At 50.7% G+C, this 19,006-nt stretch overlaps 7 protein-coding genes across 7 annotated transcripts; 1 reads left to right on the forward strand and 6 right to left on the reverse strand.

Moving 5' to 3' along the window:
- Positions 1-263: 263 nt before the first annotated feature.
- On the reverse strand, positions 264-3,432 carry AA0111_g10902 (hypothetical protein; the record flags this gene model as incomplete). The annotated part of the gene is made up of 2 exons (XM_028644707.1): positions 264-2,299; positions 2,358-3,432. The coding sequence occupies 2 exons, from the start codon at positions 3,430-3,432 to the stop codon at positions 264-266; spliced, it is 3,111 nt and encodes a 1,036-aa protein (XP_028501460.1).
- A 2,325-nt stretch (positions 3,433-5,757) lies between these two features.
- Positions 5,758-6,253, reverse strand: AA0111_g10903 (hypothetical protein; the record flags this gene model as incomplete). Its single annotated transcript, XM_028644708.1, has 2 exons — positions 5,758-6,031; positions 6,093-6,253. 2 exons carry the CDS (start codon positions 6,251-6,253, stop codon positions 5,758-5,760), a joined length of 435 nt encoding a protein of 144 aa, XP_028501459.1.
- Positions 6,254-9,080: 2,827 nt separating this feature from the next.
- AA0111_g10904 (hypothetical protein) lies at positions 9,081-9,710 on the reverse strand (the record flags this gene model as incomplete). The annotated part of the gene is made up of 1 exon (XM_028644709.1): positions 9,081-9,710. One exon carries the CDS (start codon positions 9,708-9,710, stop codon positions 9,081-9,083), a length of 630 nt encoding a protein of 209 aa, XP_028501466.1.
- A 1,377-nt stretch (positions 9,711-11,087) lies between these two features.
- Positions 11,088-11,642, forward strand: AA0111_g10905 (hypothetical protein; the record flags this gene model as incomplete). The annotated part of the gene is made up of 1 exon (XM_028644710.1): positions 11,088-11,642. One exon carries the CDS (start codon positions 11,088-11,090, stop codon positions 11,640-11,642), a length of 555 nt encoding a protein of 184 aa, XP_028501465.1.
- Positions 11,643-12,546: 904 nt separating this feature from the next.
- Positions 12,547-14,064, reverse strand: AA0111_g10906 (hypothetical protein; the record flags this gene model as incomplete). The annotated part of the gene is made up of 1 exon (XM_028644711.1): positions 12,547-14,064. One exon carries the CDS (start codon positions 14,062-14,064, stop codon positions 12,547-12,549), a length of 1,518 nt encoding a protein of 505 aa, XP_028501464.1.
- A 1,894-nt stretch (positions 14,065-15,958) lies between these two features.
- AA0111_g10907 (hypothetical protein) lies at positions 15,959-16,114 on the reverse strand (the record flags this gene model as incomplete). Its single annotated transcript, XM_028644712.1, has 1 exon — positions 15,959-16,114. The coding sequence occupies one exon, from the start codon at positions 16,112-16,114 to the stop codon at positions 15,959-15,961; it is 156 nt and encodes a 51-aa protein (XP_028501463.1).
- An 832-nt stretch (positions 16,115-16,946) lies between these two features.
- On the reverse strand, positions 16,947-18,737 carry AA0111_g10908 (Peptide transporter; the record flags this gene model as incomplete). Its single annotated transcript, XM_028644713.1, has 1 exon — positions 16,947-18,737. The coding sequence occupies one exon, from the start codon at positions 18,735-18,737 to the stop codon at positions 16,947-16,949; it is 1,791 nt and encodes a 596-aa protein (XP_028501468.1).
- Positions 18,738-19,006: the final 269 nt, after the last annotated feature.

Below are 19,006 nucleotides of genomic sequence, written 5' to 3' on the forward strand. Positions count from 1 at the left end.
CATCGATATTTCACGCGCCATTTCACAAGCTGCTGTATTACTTTAGGATTATTGCGATTTCGAATGGACCTGGGCGCGCCTTGATCCGTGAGAGGTGCTTGCGGTCTTTTTATGTTGGTCACCGAGGTCGACGGCTCCGCGGGTGGGGCGAGAAAGCCACCTATCGGGGTTGGCGTGTGATCATCCTTGCGGATCTGCATCACCAGAGGCATCCAGATCATAATATCACAGATATCCAGATTGTCGTACTTAGTCATCCCAAGCTAAGCCCCTAGTCTACTATGAAACGTATGCGTGCCAGAAGGCACTGTGAATACCGTAGAGTTATTACCAACACCCATAGATGCAGCACGTTGCGAAACTTCCACAACAGTGCTGCCAGCCGGTAGACGCACCTCCGCCACCACATTTGCAGGCACCGTGACCGTCAGAGTAAAAGCTCCATCAGTCGTCCTATTCCAACCACTCCGAGCCTCTCCGCAAATAGTTTGGTAAGTACCTTCTGCCCACTGAACATCTCCAACGAGCTTTGGCTGAAACACAAGTCCCTCGCCCCATGACTTGCTGACGGTCGTAAGAGCACCGGGTTGTATTCCAGCGATATCAGCGTGGAGCCATTCTTCAATCTGAGCAAGGATCATATGGTTCTTAGAATCCTCACGAGTCCAACGCTCAGGCATGGTCGTGAGACCTTGTGGGTTCTCCGTGGTAGAGGCTATGAAGTAGCCGTAGCTGGGCTGGTCGTTTTGCTGCAGAGTTTCCCAAAGTATGTCGTCACGGCCTCCGGCGGAGAGAGCCCTTACTATTGGACCCATACCAATCGTTCCACCGCTCAGATGTGGGCCAAGTCCGTCCTGCGAAGGATATTCATATGTGAGTTCAACCAGCGCGTCTAGAACTTGCTGTCGATGTTCTTCAGGTACAAGACCAGCATCTAAAGCGAGAGCTTGCGCAGCCTGCGTAGCGTTCACAGTAGACTTGTTTCCAAGGCTGGTGTAACGACCGGTGGCAGTGTTGTAGAAGGCAGCGTTGAAAGCCTCTCGGATCTCCAAGGCCAGACGCTCATACTGTACAGCATCATCTACATGCCCAGTAAGATTGGCCATGCGTGCCATGGCGTTGATCGTTAGGTAGTAGCCCCAGGTACCAGTGATGCGACCTGACGTCCTTGAGTCGTCTTCAACCCAATCGGCAAGCGCAGCATCGACGATGTTATTCCGCACCTTTTCGCGCTGCAAATATCGTACAAAGTCAGTCATCTGCTTGTAGTACAAGTTCATGACTGTTGTATCGCCATATAGATCGTACAAGTAGGAAGGTACGAGCACGATGGCATTACCCCAATTGATCTCGTCTCCAAATCGTCCAGAGTAGCCCCAGTCATATACAGGTGCTTTCAAGGCCACATTACCTGCCATGGAGGTGTTTGCGATAGACTGCGCTTCTACCAGATGTCGCATGTTTGTACGCAGGAAGGCGTTGATGTGAACATTTCGATAAATAGCACCCATAGGCATGGTGTAATCGGCTGGATACGAGAGCTTCTCCCGACCGGGACAATCAGTGAATACTGATATGACATTGCTCGCGATGGAGTAACGCGACATATTGTGGAGCCGATTGAGAAGCGAGCTGGACGAACGGAAAGTGCCAGCGACTGGTACATCAGCTTGCACACGGGCGCCTGTTATGAGGTCGGCACATGGACGAAATCCGTCAGGCAGGCCGGTCACTTGCACCCATTGCATAGCGAAGTAATTGAAGTCTGGGTGCCAGGTTTCGCCTCCAGCACGTCCAGAAGTGGTGTAGGTGTTGAAGACGTCAGTGCCTCGGTTTCCGATACCCAAGGACTCCTGGTTGGTAGTGCCATTCGCATTGAGAGACTCAGCAGCCACCATTCTGATGATGATGCCTGCTGGCATTTGCGGAAGCTTAAGTACAGGAAAACACGCGATGTTTTGGCCAAGATCAAAAACCCAAGTTCCGTTGAAGGGGTTTGATATCGATACAGGCTCGAGATATTCCACGACTCTGACTGGTTCCGCTGCACGAGCGACGAGCTTTGTTGCCAGGTTGGGTGGAGGTGCGATGCCAGCCGCAATCCATCGAGAGGAGTTTTGGTGAGATCCGGCACGATCCCAGTCAGCTATTATCCTGCGAGCGTCGAAATCGGAGCCAGAATACCAAGCGTCGGTAACCAATGGACCGAGCGTGGTACGCCAGGACCTGTCAGTCACGATGAGGTCTTCACTGCCATCATCATAGGTGATCTCAAGACGACCTATGAGGCGCGGAGTCACTGTAGTCAAGTCAGTCAATTTATCAAACACCGCTTATCCATTCAGATCGAGGCTTACCTGCGGCACCAGCAGACGGATCGCTAGCTGCAACATTGTTACCCGAACCGGTGACTCTTGCACCTGCTGCATGTTCAAGCTCCAGAGGTGGCGAAAAGCTGATGGTCTGTTGAGCAGCATCAATGGACGTTATAACGCGTGATTCAAGCCTATCGCCGCCACCACTAGTATCAATATTGATACTGCCTTGCACATGATATTCAGTTGCGTTGTTCAAGCGCACGGTGGTGCTTCCCGTCGCAGTAGCATCGAGCAGGATTCCGTCGCCCTTAAGCTGGCTTTGCCACCAGGCGTAGGGCGCATTCCGACCAACAGCTGCATTCGTGATGTTCCGACGAACGTAGGCTGGTCCATTGCCCAGTTTTACCCCAATAGCGTTCGCGCCGGTTTGAAGCAGTGGTCTGATATCGTATGTGCGATATTCGCTGGAAAGTTGATAGTTCGAGTAGCCTGGTGCTAGCACTTCGTTGGTGACGGCCTTGCCATTCACAGAGGCAAGATGCATCCCCACGCCTGACAGATATAGACGAGCGCCGACAATGCCTTTGCCGCTGGGTACATCGAAGCGGCGGCTGAATAGTGGGAGGGGTTGGCTTGGGTCACGGTCAGGATACTCAATCCAACGAGCTCCACCCCAGTCTGACTGATTGAGCAGCCCTACGGACCAAGATGAAGCCTCCGACCAGGCTGAAGGTTGACCGAGGGCGTCCCAGACTCGCACACGCCAGAAGAGTGTATCGCGCGAACCAAGCTCACATTTCAGATGCACCGACTGACTTGAGCCACTTTGCTTTCCAGAGCCCCATCGTAGCTGGACCGTATTCAGATCGTATTCGGATGTGGCGACTTGAACTTCGTACGCAGTCTGTCGATCGCCTGGGCAGACGACTTCAGCGCATTGGGTTGTTTGAACGGTCTGCCAGCTAAGAGTTGGACGGCGGCTCTCAAGATCCAAGGGCTCATCGTAACGGCCATCCACACTGAGCCGAACGACTTTGACGGTCGAGGTTTGCGCCGCGATAAGATTCGGTAATAGCGTGAAGACGGCGGCGGCCAAGTCACTTAAGAATCGCATGATAACTTCCTGGACCCAGACCTCACACTATTGATCCTGGAGACTTGCTCTACCCATCAGGAGCAGTTTGGCAGCACATTTTATGTGTCTTCAACGCGAACGCAGCGAATGCGGAGGAAGCGTTTCGTCGGATATTGATGTCGCGAGCATGCGAACGGTTCGGGCAGATGGCGAGCGACGCCGACCTTTTTTCGAGCTTTTGCTCCATGGCGGCTGGCGATTGTCAGCAACTTGCATTAACCCCAGATTTTACCCCACAGATTCCCTGTATGGATCAACCTTGGCATGCGAATTATGCATCATACCGCCCAATTCCAAGAGCCACGACTCTCGTCTCGGCAGATCAAGCAAAACCGAGGGTAAGGGGGCAGATGACTTCCGTGGTTCTGCCGGCACAGATCTGCGCAGAGTCTTACTACTGGAGCTTGGCGATAGAATGCGACTAAATGCGAATGGAATTCTATGTTTTAATGTCATTGACGCGATCGGCAGCATTCTCATTTGGTATTGTTAGCTATGGTACTGATCATACCTATAGCCGCACTCTGCCCGTCTGACAATCCTTGGGGACCGCATCGCCGTCCGCGACCTGTTGTGCAGTATTTCCGTCGACACATTTCGGCATGTAGACGCATCGTCAATTGCCATGAGTTGCTTCTATGTGCCCTCCATTATGCAGCAATGTGTCGATGAAGAGCGAGCGGCCTAACACTGGTGCTGTGACGTTTGATCGTACGTAGTCTAATGAGGGGTGTAGTCCAGCGCAGGGACTAGGAGCCCGTCTCTGGCTGTTCCGCCCAAGTTTCGATCAAGGAGGGGAGACCTAGAGCGTCGTCCTGCATTCTCGTCGTGCACCATGATGTGACGTCGCAAAGTCGCTGCCTATGGTATGTTGGTAAGTCCTGTCAATAATAGTTACCGAGCAACTCACACGCCTACCGATTACAGCCGTGGTAGATCTCCACGAAGCGACGTGCTTTTTTGGCAAGTGCATCTGGTTGGAATCCACCGCTTAGCACGTTCGAGCTTCCATCAATGAGCAGCGACCAATGCAAGCGTGCTGCTGTTCTCGACAGTGTAATATATCAACCTAATCTAGTCCAAGACCAGACGTTTGAGTCACACTACAAGATTGCAAGGCTAAGGGCCTGCGTGCAGATCACGGTTGGTGTTGGACGACGTTCCGTGAAAGGCGCGGTTGGAGAAACGCTGTCGATAAGGCTCCGATTCGTGCGCAGTTTGCTTCTTAGTCCGCTCGTCGCTACGTTTGTTGCGCAAGTTGAATGCTGCATGCCCTATGCCGATTCGTAAGTTGGATGGCGACACCGAGACACTGAAGGATCTGCAGAGCGCTGTTACGGTTGAGCGACGCCGTTGTCAGATGATCGCGACTGACTGTGAGGCTTCCAGCATAACACATGCATATCCTGCAGTTAAAATTGGACCTCAGATTTGAGGGTCGATGACGGTGGATCGGTGGCATTACGAGTAGATAGAGGTGCGTTCTTTGCAAGCAGCTTCGCGTTCTCCCATCTCAGTCCCAATCAACTCGATTTTCCCACCACAGTGTACCAGCAAAGATAGAGACTAGCGATGGAATCATCATCAACGCAAATCGGGAAGCTCCATGTGATAGACATTGCTGTGCGAGCGATGCTTTGACAGAACAAAAGGTCAGAGGTACGCAATGTGTCGAAGGCTCAACAAGACGGAACTGTCCCTGGAGCTAGGACGTCTTGGCAGGACGCAGGGCATCCAATGTCAGCCAATGAGATCGCTAGTGCTTCCCAAAGCGCGATTCGATCAATTGCAAATTCATCTACCCTTCCGATATCAACAACAAGGCAATTCTCGATTCATGTCGAATTTGAAGTCATTCGCATCTTCATAGGTATTCGTCACCTCATTCAGTGACCACGTTGACCACCCAGCTTAGACGATGAATAAAGAAGAAATTGTCACACGAATCCTCGCCTTCTTGGTCGTTTCCGGTGTGTAAGATGAAGTCTATAACGGTCGAGTCTCGGGTAAAGGTAAAGCGCATTCGGGATTTGTTAACGAAGTTGTCTCCGAAAGCCTTCATTGCATATATCCAACCCAAACCGGGCCTTGCAAGGTATCCATGTAAATATAGCCTCTATCTCCATCGCTGATATCCCTGCGCTTGCTTTTGCCTATGCTATACTACGTATACTGAGCGACTTACTGATGTATTTGTGTCTGTAAGTATTTGTGAGTGTTTGTGCGTGTGTATCTCCATGTATCTCGGCTAAGGAGCTATTATCAGTTGTACTATCGGCAGTGAAAGGGACAAACGATGGAAGATCAGATCAGCGTGATCTCATACCTGCCCGTTTGATCTGGCACACCGCAAACACTTCCCGGTAAGTTGTCATGTACGAACTGTTTCCTGAGGAGGTCGCGCGCATGGATACGATGTTTCAACCATTGTTCATCGGACATATCGCTGTACGTGTAACGTGGTGGCCGGAACTTGAAGTAGCCTAGACGACGAAATTGGCCCAACTTGCCCGACTCTTCGAGGATTAAGCATTCATAGTCTAGACCATCCAGGATAGAGGACTCAGTCGAGGATACACTTGATGATCCATATGGCATATTAGTCTCTGAGTGAAGAAAACGATAAAAGAGTATCTTACAGGGGCTGGCCTCCGGGATGCGCGGCGGAGTCATCGCTCTCTAGTCTTCGGGCTCGTCCCAGCATCAGGTATACCGGTGCGTCTGTTATTTGAATCGTATGATCATCCACATAGATTTCGAAATGCTCATCTTCACGCAATGTCGATCCGTCGATATCCATCAAATAATCACCACCTTCGTGCTCTTCATAATATGGGCGACCTCCTCTGTGTATGATGCATTGGCAAAGGAAGACTCGTAGTGCTACTGTGCCAGACAATACTGGTCCAAATGCAACCTGAGAACGTGTAGTCGAGGCATGCACAACTTCAGCAGTGATCAGATCATCGTCGTCTCTTTCACCCCAACACCATCCGGAATATATCCATATTTCTGCGCATATGGAAAGCCAGGACCAAGATGGCAGATCTGATGGCCTTGTGCCTTGAGTCGTCCAGCAGTGCCCATGTCGTCTCCACATCAAGTCGTGCTCAAGTTGCGGACGCCATATTCCGCACAGATAGTCGCTTTCGGGGAGCTCTAAGAGACGGGAAAACATGCCAGCCAAGCCGGCAATGGCAATTGCGCGATCAGATTTATATGTCAGACTCCCCCTCGAGTAGGCCGTTACAAGCTGATACCAGATGTCGTATAGCACCTGTGCCCTGTCTTGCTCCGGTCGATCGTATCTTAATGCCGACTTACGAATGATGATGTTCGATGTTGGAGTAGTATTGAACAGAGTTGGGAGACTTTCTGCCGTAAAAAGTTCCATACACTCCCAGTGCACTTCCTCAGCTGCAAAATGGAGTACTCTTGGGGCCAGGAACTTCTCTTGAACCGTCCACGCTCTTTCTGCAAGTGGACTCAAAGAGACGGATCCGAACCATCTATCTGTATAGAATACGGAAGCGCAGCGTTGTGAGTTCCCTTTGCAATGAGGGACGACGAAAGATCGGAGGGGGTGCGGATCACGCTGTCGGAAAAGTCCCTCAGTACCATCGCGGGACGCATCCGCAGAGATATTGAGGTAAGAATTCAGATAAACCCCAGTCATCCGAGCAGCTTCGTAAATCCAATCCTCCTTGGCATCTTGAATGATACAAAGGGCATCAATCCAGATGTAGTGTATCCCAAGCTTTAGGGAAGTGACTATTGCTTCCTGGAACGTCAAGTTCAGACTCTCCCACGGAATGGTCAGTGAGTATTCTTTAACAAGTTCTTTCAGCAGCCTAGCTGTAAGTGCGTCTCCCCAGCAATGACTGAGAGTCACATATGTAAGATTGTCGAGATTCATCAGAGCAGTGTGCACGAGTCTGACAATAGGTTGGCCATCGCCGTGTGCAAGCTGTAACAACCTCGTCGGTTTAGTGACGATGCTCTGGCGACGCAAGACTGACCCGTTGCTACACGTTAGATGAGATTCACAACACTTTCGCCAAGCAGCTATCTGCGCGAATGTTTCGTCCGAGGCTGTCGAGCGACTTGAGATTTGGTGTGCGCGCAACGTTTTGTGGTCTATAATGCGTGATCAGCGGTAACGAGAGGATCAGACGAAGACGTCTCACCCGAATCGTTCTGGATCTTCATCTCAAAGATGATAAATCCATAGTCGTCTCTGTTCGGAGATTCCAATCTCTCTGCTTCCAGTATCGTATCTGTCTTGGGCATCCATACACGAAACACCATTGCATTCCCCTTATCTCGCCATATTGTCGTAGGTAAGGTAGCATGTGAGGACTCCAAGTTCTCTTCATCCTCGTCGTCGATCGCTAACAAAGTCATCTCACATAGCTTACAAGAACGTGTAGCACACCGTTGGAGAGATCGGATATCGTGCCACCACGCATCGATCGGATCAAGATATCCTTGATATCGGGGCAGCCGTTTCGATATTTCGTCTTGCACCTTTGCGTTGCATAAGTTTCGCTCATGCGCTACGCGCACTACATGGCTGTCAAAGAGTTGTCGACAAAGATCGCAAAGAATGCCATCCCAAGAAAGAGTGTTGTCACATAGATGCATCTTTCTGGGCCTTCCAGAAAAAAGCGCTGCAGAAGCGATAAATACGTTGAATTGTATCAAAGACTCGGTTGGTGAAGTACAGAAGGTCGCAAGGAGGATCATTAGTGGGGTAAGATGTAGACTCATGCTAAGCCGCTAAGCGCGATCAGTTCCTTGACCGGAAATTTGCCACATACACACGCGTTCCATCAACATCTCGAATAAGGCTGTTATGTGCCATGTTGCCATCTGCCTCTACATGAAATGGAAACCAGTCATGTAAGTGAATGAACAACCTGAGAGTTGCTCTGGTACACACTTCTGCTCAGAGAAGGATGGTCATACGTGATTGGTCCATAACGAGTAGTCGACTTGTAGCGTCGCGCACACGGAGCGACGCGACCCCCGCAATCTACGATGATCGCAGACCTCCGTCCCATATCCCCAACACAGTAACGATCAGTTTCTCTCTGCACGCCATTCGCGCTTCTTGTTCATCTCGTCTCTCACAAATTCCATCCCGTCCCTTCTCTACATTAGTCATGTCGCGCTGTTCTTACTGGAACTCAGCTTACTAGGTAATGGTGATAAAGCCCGTGGAGCGACTGACACGACAGCTTATCCATAAGCGAGTCAAGCAGTAAGAGCATTCTCTTGGTGGTTACTGACAAGATCGCTTGAAAGAGAACAAAATGCGACGATTTCATTTGATCCGGCAGATGTCGCGTTTACCTCAAAGGCGAACGGCAACCGATCGTCAATTTTGATTGGCTGCACATGATCTGACTATAGAGCTGTATTTATTCTTAATTCTGATAATCTAAAGCCTGATCACTATCTTATACTCAAGATTAGAGACGTTCGAATGAGAAGCACCGCAAATGTAGAGACGTCTATGATAAAACTACTCAGTCATACCTGTATCGCGCTGTAAGACCAATCTATTAGACCTCGCTCTTGACACACTCGTACCAAGCCTCCTAGTTATTCTCGACCTGATGATATTACAAAATGTCCTTTTCGATGTTGTCGGCAATGGCCAAAAAGCTAGAAATTTCCCGGTTTGTTCTCTTCCACTGATCTCTGAACGGCCAATGACCCGATTTCGGCAAGGTGACGAGCCTAACTCCGAACTGAAACCAGCCTTGCAGCCCATCAATAGTCTTAGGACTGAAGTAATCATCCTCTTCACCCCAGAGCACCATGGTGGGAACGCGCTGGGTCCAGGTCTCTTTGGTTATGTTCAAGGCAGCAGTGAGGTCCTGACCGTACGTGGGGCCAGGGTAGTTGTTCTTATAGAAGTTGAGCATGCCGTGAATAGGCGAGCGATCGAGATAGTCTGCGATCTTGCGGCGGTAGACTGGATCGCGAATGGTTTTGACGATAGTGGGGATGTTTTTTGGCTGACCAGGGACGTAACTGTAATATGGGATTGTGTAGCGGGCGTACTCCTGTGCTTCGGCATCATAGGAAAGTAGAGGTAGGAAGGTGGGCATTATCGGCGCGTTTATGATAATCAGCGCTTTGACTTTGTCAGGGAAAGCCTGTGTGAATCCTTGCACCAAGCCGCCTCCAAAGTCATGGCCGATTAGGTACACGCTTGTGACATTCTCCTGGTCGAGGATAGCGAGCATGTCAGTCGCATAGGCAGTTCCAGTGTAGTCGGATGCATCTGGTGGGATATCGCTTGGAGGAAAGCCGCGGAGGGTGGGAGTGATTATGTTGTAGTGGCGGGAAAAGACCGGGACCTGGTAGTCATTCCAGGTTGTTTCCTGGTCGGGAAGGCCGTGTTGAAAGAGAATGTATGGTGCGGACGGATCGCTATGAGCGTACTTTCGGTAGTGGATGGTAACACCAGCGTTATTGACATATTTCTGCTTCCCAAGGGGCGGCTGATCGGCTGCGGCAGGAGGTTGCGAAGACACTGGAACTCATTGTGATCAGATTTGTCTCGGAGCCAGAGATTCAGCGGATTCACTTACTCGGAACGTTTCAGCTACTGTGCTTCTATCTGTGTAAAGAGGTCAAGTTGATTCAATGTGACGAAGTGGCTTGGGTGATGATGAAGATGAACGGCGGGATCAATGGTTCTTATATCGACCTTGTTCGGCCGCGTCGGCGATGGGTTCATCCATCCTTTGAACTAAGACATTGAGCTGTATGAGTCGCACAGGGATGTTGCTTTCGCCCTGGAAACTCGGATGATTCATAATAACAAGCAGCTGCAGTACAATCCAGCTTGGAGGCGATAGCAGTGTGCTGATCGATTTGACAATGTACGGTTCGTTTGAACGAAGGTTCTAGAAGTACCGAAACCAAAAGAGATACCAAGCTCTGCTGGGACTGTATGTCGGAAGTTTGGATATATCAGCGTGCATCATCCATGATCTTCGAGAAGATAGACCGACTAGATGCGGTGAGTAATTCTTTACACAAGATCAACGCTAGTACAATGATCTTCAACATCTGCCTAAGCAAACCAATAGATAGAGGACGGACCATTTCTCCGAGATGACTAGATTTCACCCGTAAGGGCGGAGATATCTTTGATCGGCCCTTTGAATAACCCGAAATGAACTAGCTAATGCTGTTGACTTAGGTAAGCTGGAGGATGGCAACGGACCCTCGTTACGCGCGTAACACACGGTACCACAGCGACCCACATGAGTTATAGCGGAACAACATCACAGCCATCTAATCACCCCAACCCATAACGCATATGTCAATAACCATATTGGTACCAACCAGGCCTCCTTACACGTCTGATATGTTCGTTAGTATCAAACAAAGATTGAACGCGCATCAACATCAGAAAGACCGGGCTCCGTTTCGCACGTATCTACAGCTCATCGGACATTTAATCATTTGTAATCACGAATCAGAGTTACGATGCGCAGGTTGTTATCAATCTGACTCCATGTCTATGCTAGATTGCGTGCTATTAAAGCTCACGTCCCGCACGCTCTCCCTCTCATATCGCATCGTCTCCCACAAGACTACTTACAACCACCATGTCTGTACCAATCACTCCCACTCTTGCCATCCCCCCAGTCAAGCCCCATGGCTCCTCAGACGTCACAGCTGAAGAACGCAGCTCAGCAATCGACTTCGTCAACCGAAACAATCTCATCATGGAGCAATTCCAAGTCGAAGAGATTCTTTCTCAAGCGGCAGAAGGCGTCGTCTTGAGACACTGGCACGGAACAGTCACTGGTGTCGACGAAATGCGAGCGTTCTTCAACACCACATATCCCTACATCATCCCCGGCGTCAGTCGCCATGCGACCAATCATATTGTCGACCGCGACGAAGAGACGGGTGGTGTGACTGTCCGTTATCACGAACAGTGCATAAGATATGCCTGGCCGTCTGTCTTTGAGACGCAGCTCAAAGGGAAAGAAGGATCTTTTATCGAATCAGATGGGGACTTGCCCCAGATCTGGATCTACAACATGCATTATGATCGGCTGGTGATGACGGAGACGGGATGGAAACTAAGGGAGAGAGTACTTGGTCCGGCTGTTGTAAACCCTCGGATGGATCCTAAGAACGAGCCAAAGCCGTAGCCACAGTTGATAGACCCGTTATCCCAAATGATTAGACTCTGTTGCTTCTAGGCACTAAATGTGTATACCATAACCCATGGCTCTGAGATACATGCGCGATTCCAGATTGGTCTGCGCAATTCTGTCAGCCAATCAGCTTTGCGGGAGCTTGGCTAGCATGCTGTCGGCGTTGTGGATGGCCCCGGCACGAACCGCACTAGACCGGGTGATTTAGTTACGGACGTAACGGTATCAACGTTGATGCCGTTGGATGTTGCAGCGGTTGAACTTTAATCGGCGAATATGCTGGAAATTTGCGCCGATCCGAGTCGGAGGCAAGGACATTGACGCGTGCGCATGTTCCGATACATCAACAAGCCAATCGTCCATCTTCAACCTTGCTCAGCTACAGCGACTCGCTACACTGTACAAAACTCCTCGTGACGCGGCAAGCTAATTGCCGCTACCTTGCGGATTCGACATGACTCCTCAACCCCCGAGACCATTTCTTCCCAGGTTCGAGGGCTTAAGAAGCTGAATTGTTAGATCTAGCCACTTGGACTCTTTCTGATCTTTTCGCACAATTACTTGTCTACTTACGTGGGCTCCAACTGCGACTTTTCACCAACGCTGACCCAACGATGGTAGGTCGCATAAGTATCTTCTTGCTTACCATTCATGGCCGCGGTACAGAGACAATGTCATGATATCATCTGCACGTAGCGTCAGTATAACAACCTTCACCAATAGCTGCCTGAATCGCGACCGTATCCTCGGAGAACCTCCGACCTTAAACTTCGGCACAATAGAGCGCCATATTCGGAGCAATAGCAACATTACCACAGTTCAAGGCACGTAATGACCACAGCTTCGAAATTAGACAATATTCCTATCAATCGTCTACCTACTACCAAGAGAAGGGATCCTACGACTTTGACGCATTCGGCTCTTCGCTTTTAGCAGGAGTAGGCGCGAACTTCGACCGTTCCCTAATCGGCCCACCATACTTATAAAACACAAATGGAATAGGCGCAAGCAGACAGGCGACTCCAGCAATGAGCGATCCGCCACCACCCACACCAAGAGCATCAAACATGTACTGTGTGAACAGAGGCGCTGCAGCCCCTGCAGCCGAGCGCACAACGGTGTTGGCTGCCAACGCACTCGCAGCATACATGAGGTACGTGTCAGTGAGATAATTGAGATACGCGACGAAGATGAGCAGGATGGACGTCGAGAGAAAAACACCAGCGAGAGTAGGAACGATCCAGTGCACGCTGTTGTACTCGCCAGACCAGGCGAACCAGAACATGGTAATGGGGAACATGACGCCGCCAAGCATAGCCACTGGAAGACGGTCTTCCGGAACGCCCTTGTGACCGGACTGCGCCTTCTTCTTATCCCTGGCTGTGTTTGCAAAGATGATGGCACCGCCGATGACAGCACCGATGGCAGTCCCAAGGAGCGGCAACTCGCCGACGCCCGAGTTCCAGCCTCGTCGTTGTTGGAAGACGATGGGGTAGATGGTGAAGAGCATGTACAGCAGGGCGTATACGACCGCGAGATAGATGGCGACGGCGAACGAAATCGGATCGACGAGAATTTTCCAAGGCCGAGTAAGAGAAACACGGAACATGCCTGCAAGGGTCCTATCTGTAATCTCAACTGGCGCCTTGACATCTTCATACCCAGGGATCTTCAACGCTCTTATGCGCTTCGCTTTGTTGCGCAGCACAATCGTGGGCAATGTCTCCGGAATCGTAAACATCAGCAGCTCGGTGACGCCACCCAACCAGAGAAGCACGTAGAAGCACCATCGCCAGTCCTTTTTCAATTCCAAAAAGCCCGATATGACAGGTCCAAGTGCTGGACCGACAAAGGTCATCATGGAGAACGCAGCCATCGCATTTCCGCGTTCGAGGGGTCCCCAGATATCTGCCAACACGCCCGGTGCGTTGGAGAGAGGAGCACTTGCAAACGTGCCCGTCAAGAAGCGGCCTACCAAAAGCCCACCAAAGTTCGGCGTGAAGGCGCAGAGGAAGTTGAAGGCCAGATACAGAGTAAATGTGACGTAGAAGATGTATCTGCGACCGAAGAATTCCGAAAGCGGAGCAAAAACTAGGGGACCAGCACAGTAGCCTAGAAGAAATAGAGTGATGACGAGACCGGCAGCCTCGGTGGAGACATGCAGGTCAGTCGAAAGAGACTCCAGCGTGCCGGATGGACTGGAGGACGCAAATGTGGCGTTCACGACCAGGATGACCGAGACCACGGTAATGTACCATCTTCTTGCAGTCGACCAGTTCTTGGGGTTCTCGATGTCATTGGGGCCGAACTCAAGGAGGCCTTCGTCATTGAGGTGGATTTGCTCAGAGGCCTCGATGTCGCTCGTCTTGTATGGCTTCGCCGTCGGTCGCGACAAGAAACGTTCAAGCTTCTCCATTGTGGGGACGTTGGCGAGGATGGGGAAAGGGAGTACGAACGGGTTCAAGCCGTTTCCGCGACTTGGTCTTGCGTCTCCATACAAGTATTGAAGCTACACCGCTGAGCTAATGATGAAATGGCTTCGGCCGAGCATGGTTTGTAAGAGGTCGTCGTTCCGAAAAGCAAATCGCGTGCGGAAAGCCGCGAGCGCGACACTAGCACGAACTCACGACGTCATCAAATGTTGGAGGGGGGGTATGACGTAAGGTCTGCGATTGAGCTGGCATGATGCAGAGCTGTAATTCATAACGTAGGTACGGCGATATCGTGAGCAAATGTACACAAGTAACGATCGAAAACAATGTTCGAAGTCCGCGGCGGAACGCGACGCGCAAGGTGAAGTGTGGAGGATCGGCGTGGTTAATCGATCTCGGGAATAACGGAGCACGACTTCGGTACAGTCCGTGCGCACCGAACGAGCCAGTTCAGTCAACGAGCCAACCCAACAAGATCGGACGACAAAAAAGATGAGGTTATTGAGCCACCCACAAAAGCTATTATCGTGAGATTTTTTGGTGTATTACTATATAGACGCTACTAAAGCGTTTGCACTACTTGTATCTCGCTGGCGTCTTGATTCGGCGGGTGTGCATGCTAAATTTAGGTGGGGAGGGCGCCCGAGGCGGACCCTCAACCACCTGGCTTGATGGAGCAACAACACGACGACGCTTTGCTGGTTTTTTTGCTGGCTTAGATGAGGCTTCTCGCTTACGCTTATTTGCTGTATCGTGAGTTTTTTTTAGTGTTGCTGCTTGTTGTTGCTGCTTTTTAAGTTCTCGCGCGGCAGCTTTCTCCTCACGCTGCCGTAACTCCTCCGCATCCTTAGCAATTTTGGCTTGCTGACGAGCCACCTTTGCAGCTTCTTGAGAACGCTTTTTCTCTGCTGCTTCTGCTGCTTTTCGCTCTCTATCGCGAGCTTTTTGGAGTTGTTGCTCGGCGGCTTCGTCTAGTTCTGCGGCCTTGCGCGCGCGGAGACTGGCAAGCTTCCTGGGACTGTAGAATACAGCTCCGCCGTGCCAATCGTCGCCCTCTTGAGTAGTTAGTGTTGTTGATTTGGACGGTCAGGATCTTATGAGGTTGAGTTCAGCGCGAAGCTCCGCGTTTTGGAGGCGGAGAAGCTCGTTGTTGACCTGCAGCGAGTGTAGGCCTTAGGACAGCCGTTTGGCTTTAAATTTGGCCTTGTCAGCCACCGCAGCGTCAAAAATTTTGCGCAGTTGAGGCTAGGTATCGCTGTCGCCTTGCTCCCTAATTTTTGGCTCGTTATCTTGGTGTTGTAGTTAGTTATTGTAGCGTTGAAGTACTGGGTCAGCGTCTATCGGCCATACGCCTGTAGCTTGAAAACTCTTTAATATAAGATCGTAAGTTATTGTAGAGCTCTAAGCTGGCCAAAAGTTGCTGTAGAAGTCGCGTTTGGTGATCCTCGAGATGCCCTGCGTACGGTGGAGGCGTTGGGTGAGCTCTTTAGTGTAGTGCTTTAAAAGCGGCGCAAAGAGCACAACATCTAACGGCTGCAAACTGTGTGTAGAATGTGGTGGGTACACTATAACTATAATGCGTTTGGCTTCACAATACTCCAAAAAATCAGGCGTGAGGTGGCTGGCGTGGCCGTTAAGGATTAGAAGGCGCTATTGCCGGCGAGCTTTGGCTGCCGTGAAGCGTTCGAAGACCTGTTGAAGCCAGGCAAGTCCTAAATCATTATTTGACTATCTTGAAGCTGAGTGGGATACGAAGATTTAGTGTTAATCGGCTAACAGGTCGTCAACCTAGCTTGATTGAACCCCGGAGATGCCCTGATAGATAAGAGCGGGCGGCAATGCCTCTCTAGAAGCGCATACGCAAGCCAGCAGCGTAATCTATTCTCTGTTGCCATCCCTTATCGCCGCGGTACGCTCCCCGGACTTATAAACTGCCTTAGAGAAGATTCTCTTCCTGCGGTAGGCGATGCCGACAAAGAAGCCCTTCTCATCTATATTGTACGTGTTGCGCTCTTCAATCTCATGTTCTCGCATTTTGGAGTGCAGCAAATTAAAATACAACTCGTATTTACGCTTATTGTCAGCTAAGTAACGCTCACGATCTATACCGGTGTCCTATTTAGAGATGAGCTCATCGGGATGACGGTGTCGAAGCCGGGTAACCTAGCTATCCGAAACCTCATGTTGCGCAACCGCGCTGCCGAAATTCTTTAAAATAGACCTTGTAGGTGGTACGCCAGCTCTTGTTTGCCCTTCTATATACCTAATAAGCTTATCCTCTTGTTGTGGGTTGAGATTTCGTTGATGTTCGGCCGCCTTGGTGCCCCGGGGTTGTTGTGATCCCTTGTGCCTCCGCGACAACGTCGTTCGATTAACTCCGAATATTTTTGCAACTTGGCGGTACGAGAATTTATCTCCCGCCTTACGCGATTCAATATGTTTAATCGCTTCTTGAATCGGATCCATGGTTGTGGAGTTATGACGCGTCGCAGTTGGGATGGGTCATGAGGTTGCGGGGCTTCGGGTGGCTCGTTGACTGAACTGGCTCGTTCGGTGCGCACGGACTGTACCCCTTCGACGAAGTGCGGCGCCCCAAATCTTGACCATGCTTGTCCTTTGTCTCCACACACATAGCGGAGAGGAATTGCATTGCTCCCATCATCCTTGTCGGCTTACGCACCTCAGTCGGACTCCGTAGCCCGGCAGTATAATTGAGATGCTTGCTGAGCCTCCCAATGGGCCTACATCGCTTGAGCGATAGCCAAAGATTGTGCATGATGAAGCGAACTTCAGCGCTCTGCACCGTTCAGGTACTTCACCGTCGGGAGACGACTCGAGGACAAATCCACTCCTTGGCTATTATGACTCACGCGCGTTGTGAGCCGCGAACAATGTCAGCATCCTCGCTATAATACCCGTCGTCGTCGGCGCTCGCACTTCCGGTCAACTCATACTCTCCAGCATCCTCCAACTTCGCGACGGGACTGTCATCGACGTCCTTGAACATGCGATAGAATACTATGCCAGCGATAGCGGCAATAGCTGCTAGGCCAAAGTACAGCCACTGCAAGTGCGGATCTTTTGCCAGCGGAGCAATCAAGATACCCAATGCGCTTCCACCGGCGCTCGTGAGTAAGAAGAGACTCATGATGAAGCTCTTCATGTTCTCCGGTGCCTTTGCATATGCTAGCTCCAAGCCGGTGACGCTTGCGAGGATCTCACTCAAAGCGATCAAAACATACGCTGGAGCTTGCCAGGCGACATGAACTTCGTTTGGTTTGAACCTTCCCTCGCTGATCTTTCCCGCGTTGCAGTTCGAAGGACTAAAGTAACAAGGTGGTGCTGCATAGATCTTGGATTGGAGAGCGCCAGCATACAACATTGCAAGCGCAGCCATCAGGAAACCGAGAGAGATGCGCGTAATCGGCATCAACGCAATGTGTAGCCTTGTGCGAACGAATGGGTAGATGAGGCGGTCCATGATCGGAATGAGCACAATTATGGTGACTGGGTCAATATTGGGAAGGATGTCGTTCGGTAGGCCATGCAACTCCATCTGACCTGCCTGTGAAACGAAATTGTTCAGCATTTGCGAGTACGAGAGCCAATAGATCGGGAAGAACAAGAAGACTTTACACGCCACTAACGCAGTCTTCAACTCATCAATGAACTTGTCGTCCCACGTCACTTTCGATCTGCTTCGACCATGACCCTGAGCGGAGGCTTTCGCTTTGTTGAGGTCTCCACCATTTCTTGCGGCAATGTATAAGGCGCGGAAGCAATTGGCAATCACACCGCCCTGTGGCGGTTTGATGATGTACTGCTTCCTCCCGCGTACCAGTACGACATACCCCACGCAGAACATGACCAGTGGTAAGAGATAAGCACTCCAAAAGCCCACGTGTAGCTCAAGCATCGTTGTTGCTATGGCGGATATCGAACCAACATTGATGCACATGTAAAAGATCATGTATATCCTCTGCACTGTGATCTCTGGATCAACAATAACCCGCTTGCCGCTCGTCAAAGTTTTGACAAAGGGTTTGTTGGATCGTACTTGCTCCGCGATCAATGGCGATACGTTGCTCTTGATGCCGCCGGTACCAAGACCGATGACCAGCATGGCGACAACGAGTCCGGGGTATGCGGCACCACCTTTAACGGCCCACGGTAAGCTGGTAACGAAGAGAATACCGATGCCGACCATGTACACTAAGCTGAACCACTTGATCGTAGCATACTTGCCAAGGTACTGGTCTGCAACAACAGCTCCGAACAAAGGTGTGAGGTAACACCAAAACTGGAAAAAGTTCGTCATTGCCGTCGCACCACTCTGCTTCAAACCGAGAGCGCCAGGTAGGCCGTTGGGATCATCGTAGTCATTTGCGATGTAATTCTGGAATGGCCCGGAAAGTCCGTAGTAAGCGAAGCGTTCGCAGAGCTCGACGATCGCTACTAGAAAAGCGCCATGTGGGAGTGTGTCTGCGACACGCGGAAGAAAGAGTATGTCTTCTGCTGTTGGTATGGAGCCAATGTGAATGGGAGCTTCGAACGGTACATCTTCCGTGGTCGTGGGGTCGGCACCTGCAGCCTCGGTCTGTGCGACAGTCGTGTATGCGCCCAGTTCTTCATGGTCCTGTCGCCGAGATGGATACATCGTAGATTAGGTTATCTATTTGGGATATCAGTGGGGATGGGTGCTGTCGCCTGCTGGCTTATCCTGCTCGCTTCCAGTTGGTACCTGCCTGATGCAGTAATCGAGACCTCTTGCTGCCAGCTTTTGCCCGCGCGTCGCTCACAACATAGTCAACATGTAGGGAGATTATATTCTTGTGGACATTGCTAGAGAGGCGGTAGGTTTGAAGTGATAGATGGCATTGGAGATAAAGACACGCGTTCGGGAAGGTGAGACGGTGCTCGCGTCCG

Source organism: Alternaria arborescens (genome assembly GCF_004154835.1).
Source record: "Alternaria arborescens strain FERA 675 chromosome Unknown contig_41, whole genome shotgun sequence".
Taxonomy (NCBI): domain Eukaryota; kingdom Fungi; phylum Ascomycota; class Dothideomycetes; order Pleosporales; family Pleosporaceae; genus Alternaria; species Alternaria arborescens.